A 4689-nucleotide genomic window follows, 5' to 3' on the forward strand; every position below is an offset into this window, starting at 1 on the left:
GCAAGCAAACGGTCAATTCCTTCAAGAAGTTCGTTTGCATCAAATAACAATGCCACTTCTCGCCCCACCTGAAACGCATCTAGATCCCATTGTGGCCCTGCTACAGTAAGATCTAAACGAGAGTAGAAAATGCAAGGATTCGCATAGAATCAGTCGCTGATCACCACCATACATTGTGCCTCTTTCACATGCTTATTGCAAAAAGAAGGCTCCTGCGGTGGATGGCGAGGAAGGAGGGTAGGGGACGTCAGCTCTTGCCCTCCCATATGTCTGTAAAGGTGACGAATTGTCACACGGATTATGAAAGCCAAAACAATAAGCATGGTCACTGAGCAGAAACTACGCATTTCAGCTGACTGACAAACGATGTCGATGCCATGAGCATCGGGGCCCCATGAACTCGCGTACGAAAACTTGGTGAATCAGGCCCGGCTGTACTGCGGGCGACCGTCGCTTGCGCAGAGAACCGTGGCATTCGTAACCATTCAGCGATGTGCCCGGGTTCTTACCATCGTATCGCTTGCGCGATGGTAAGAACACCCTCTCTTTTTCAGCATCCGGGAGGTGGTGTACTGAAATGCATTTATGTTTAATGAGGCTCCATGCCATACATGGCATATATCGCGGTGCTGCCTTTTGGAGAAGAAGCTCCCCATTCTGCGCCCCTCCGCGCGAGCGCAATGTGCACTCTGATCCGTCATATTGGACGCAGAACAATCTGTACTTCACGCCAAACAGGATTCACCAGCGGCAACAGTGTTAAATCCTTTTATTAAACACATATAGTATGTACATTCAGAGGGCGGCCCTGGGGAAGCCGAGTCGGTAGAGGGCGACCACGACGGCGCCGCCGATGCCAATGTTGTGCTGGAGCGCGACGCGGGCGCCGGGCACCTGACGCGGGCCGGCCAGGCCGCGTAGCTGCCAGCAAAGCTCGGTACACTGGGCCAGTCCCGTGGCGCCGAGCGGGTGGCCTTTCGAGATGAGTCCGCCGCTCGGGTTGACCACGTACTTGCCGCCATAGGTGTTGTCTCCGCGGTCGACCAGCTCGGCCCCCTTGCCGACGGGGCACAGGCCGAGTGCCTCGTAAGCCAGCAGCTCGTTAGCCGAAAAACAGTCGTGCAACTCCACCACCTGCACGTCGTCGGGCGTGAGGCCTGCGCGCCGGAATGCCTGCTGGGCTGCCTTGAGCGTCATGCTGAAGCCGACCATCTCGATGCACGAGTTGTCGGCGAAGGCCGATGGCAGGTCGGTGGCCATCTCCATGCTGAGCACCTCGACGGCCTGCGCCTCGAGCTGCAGCCGCCGCACGACGGCCTCGCTGACCAGCACGGCGGCAGCGGCGCCGTCAGACGTCGGACAGCACTGCAACTTGGTGAGTGGCCCGAACACCACGGGCGACTCGAGAACCTCCTCGAGCGTGTGGTCTTCGCGGAACTGCGAGTTTGGGTTGTGCACCGAGTGGTGGTGGTTCTTCTGCGCAATCTTGGCCAGGTGTTCGCGCGTGCTACCGTACTTGGCCATGTGCTCTAGGCCCGCGGCGCCGAACATCTGTGCGGCCATGGGTGCCGGCGCCAAGCCGTGCGTGGCGGCCAGCACCTTGGCGTGCTTTTCGATCGGGTTGGCACGGTCGCGGTACTTGGAGGTGAGCGAGCCCCGGTCCATCTTCTCGAAGCCAAGCGCCAGTACCACGTCGGCGAGGCCGCCCTCGACCAGCTGCTTGGCCAGCAATAGCGCCGTCGAGCCCGTAGAGCAGTTGTTGTTGACGTTGTACACCGGTATGCCGGTCATGCCCAGCTCGTACACGCAACGCTGGCCGCACGTCGAGTCGCCATAGACGTAGCCGCAGCAGGCCTGCTCCACGTCGCTGTACTGCATGCGGCAGTCCTGCAGCGCTGCGGTCGCCGCCTCCTTGGCCAGCACCGGGTAGTCGCGCTTTTTGTCGCCTGGCTTGACGAACTTGGTCATGCCCACGCCCACCACGAACACCCGGCGGCCGCCTGCGCGCTCCGCTGCTGCCATGGTCCTGCACGGGATGACATCGCGTTCGCGGTGCAGCTCATCGCGCTGCACCTGAAAAGATGGAGAAAACGGCCTGCAATCTAGGCCAGAGCGCGCCGACCTACATGTGGACCCGCCGGTCGGGTCCACGCGCGGCAGCTCACATCGGCTTCCTAGTTTCTCAGTCGCCGCGGAAACGAGGACTCTTTCGCCACTTTCAATTTCTGCGTTGAAATTTGCATCACGCCCGCTTGACGCGCCTTCGCTCCGCTCGGAAGGAGACACGGGTCGTTACTTTCTTTCCGATGCTCCTTTCAGCACGAGAAAATCATGGAGTGAAGGTGCCGCGCTAGACAAACATTTGCGTTTCGCAAGAGGTCCTCAAACGACGCAAGCTTCAACCGTTCAATAATCTTTCTCAGGCCGCCTCCCTCTTCGTTCCTTTCAGCAAACACGTTCGAATACCGGATTTGAGGATCGTATCACTCTTTTAGACAGACGTAAGCAAAAATTAAAACCGCATGCACACACAGTCGGACTGAGAAAGAAAACGTGTTTCAGGATCGTTTGCTCCGAGCGTTTCCACGATAACGATACCTATAAACCACTGAGCGCAGTCATTAAATCTGGTTTGTGCATAATGACTGAAAACTCCACCTCAAGACATTTATTTTGTTAGCACATATAGGAGAACACGACGGGTGGACACGGGTTTGAGGGAATAATATCTGTCATCGTGCTGCTCGTGTGTGATTACACAAAACGCAATCATATGAACAAATCATGGACGTAGAGCAACTGGCGACCGGGATACTGGCGCTGGGACATTCGTAGAGAGGTGGCGCGCAGTAAAAAATGGGGGAGGGGGACACAAAACAGTCAGTATGGGTGAAGGCTCTATGTCATTGCTGTTCTTGAAAATAAAACACACGAGCAAAATGAGCTGGGTAGCCACTGAATGGCGCCCAAATGCCTCGTCAGGGTTTGAACGAAGTACTCGGGAGATTTTTCTGTGGCCGGGCAAATGGGGTAGCAGTGCCGTCCAGTGGCGATGCTGGTCGTTTAACGAACGGATAGAATTTCGTGTCAGAATACCAAGAATACTCCCTAAACTGCTTTCGCACCAAGCATACGATCAGCGGTAGAGGCGCCGCAGCATTAGTTGCGTGTTTTCCTCGAAACACACTTCCTCTGTACGCTCGCTTTGCGCTTCGTCTCGGTGATCAACTAGTTGTGGGCTAAATGCTAAGTGTTGCAATTTTATTTATATGTTATAACGCTGTGACAACTGAGTGCTCGTGCTAATAAACTCTTCTGAAAACTCTTGTAACATGATGACCCAAAATTACAACACGAAACACCGGAATAAATACCGTCTGGCGCTCGTAAAATGGTTCTGAATGAACAACCGCTGGCACTAAATCATAAGATACAGCATTTGTTTAAACGCGGATAACAAGCGCCGTCAAGAGCAATGCGTTGCCCGTCTTTGAAGCCTCTATCTAGCTTTGTGCGTATTTACAGCGCAAGGCAACCACATGAACCACTTTCCTTCAGGTCGATGTCCTTGCAACTATAAAAACGCAGTGCCAGGTATATGAAACCCTGCATATAAAAAATCAAGAAGCGAGGGCACAACTAATACAAGCATTCTGAACCAGCGATCAGTTTCGGCTAGTTGTAGTTTCAGATATGCAATGGAAACAAGTTGCATCGTGATAACAATGCTCTCCGTGACGCTTTGTACTCACCTTACACGGCTGCTGGGCCGCAGGCTATAACGATATGACTACTTTAAGGTAATGTAAAATGTCAGGTTGGTCGTCTCGTGCGTAGCCTCGGTGCTGCACGGCTACACGCAACGTCTGCAACACCAACCGCCAACCACAGCGGCCTCGGAAATGAGGTTAGCGATAGAAGAAGCAGGGAAGCGAGCCAGCGAGTGGCGAGCGTAGAAAAATGGAGAAAGAGTGATCGCACAGATCGGAAGGAGAGGGGGAGCTAGATGAACACAGACATGGGGCAACGTAACGAGCATGTACTGCGGAAAAAGAACACAAATATGTAATTTTGAGTCTTGACAACCAACTTAATTAATAAGACCGTGCGATAATGTATCGTTTTAATACGCTGTTAACGCTAAAAAAATGGGCCCTTTGCCCATGATGATGATAAGACAAGGGGATGGCTGGTTAAAAAAAAAAAAAGCATGAGTAAAAACCGCTGTCCGTGCTCTTTCGACGAGGTTTCGTTCGTTTCGTTGTTCCTCGAGGTCCCAGTTCCCAGCCCTCCCTCGTTGGCTGATTATGTCAATATTTCTTGCAAAAAACCGGCGATGCTACCATCTACCATGGACGCCACGAACTGAGCTAATTAACTCAAAGCTGATCTGAAAACGTTGACAAACATCGCCACGAATGCATAGAATGCATCCGCAAAGCTCTATTTGACTGTATCTCTATGCCACAAAGTGTTTGAAATGAGTCGTTAGATTGTTAGATGATCCATCATTTCAATGCGCAAAAATTAAAAAAAAAAAAATAAAGGTGTGCTGTGCGCTGTACGTTCCATAGGCGCGTTCCTACAAAGAAGTTCGATTTATTCTTGCCTAAAACCTTGGAAAGCTTTGTGTATACTTTATTTTGGAATTGTATGTTACTTTTGTTTCGTTGCTGCCCATCGCCTTGC

The 4689-nt window shown here is 52.5% G+C and overlaps 1 protein-coding gene across 2 annotated transcripts; it reads right to left on the reverse strand.

The window, feature by feature from the left end:
• Positions 1-752: 752 nt before the first annotated feature.
• LOC146204692 (sterol carrier protein 2-like) lies at positions 753-3979 on the reverse strand. Of its 2 annotated transcripts, none has more exons than XM_084589402.1 (2): positions 3753-3979; positions 753-2073 (listed from the first exon to the last, which is right to left on the reverse strand). In XM_084589402.1, the coding sequence occupies exon 2, from the start codon at positions 2020-2022 to the stop codon at positions 796-798; it is 1227 nt and encodes a 408-aa protein (XP_084445528.1). In that variant the 5' UTR covers positions 2023-2073; positions 3753-3979; the 3' UTR covers positions 753-795. The 2 variants fall into 2 exon arrangements, with proteins under 2 accessions (XP_084445528.1, XP_084445527.1); XM_084589401.1 differs by having other exon boundaries at positions 753-2026; positions 3753-3978.
• Between the last annotated feature and the right edge of the window lie 710 nt (positions 3980-4689).

The sequence above is a fragment of the Amblyomma maculatum genome, chromosome 1 (genome assembly GCF_055883805.1).
Source record: "Amblyomma maculatum isolate TAMU_Amacu chromosome 1, ASM5588380v1, whole genome shotgun sequence".
Taxonomy (NCBI): domain Eukaryota; kingdom Metazoa; phylum Arthropoda; class Arachnida; order Ixodida; family Ixodidae; genus Amblyomma; species Amblyomma maculatum.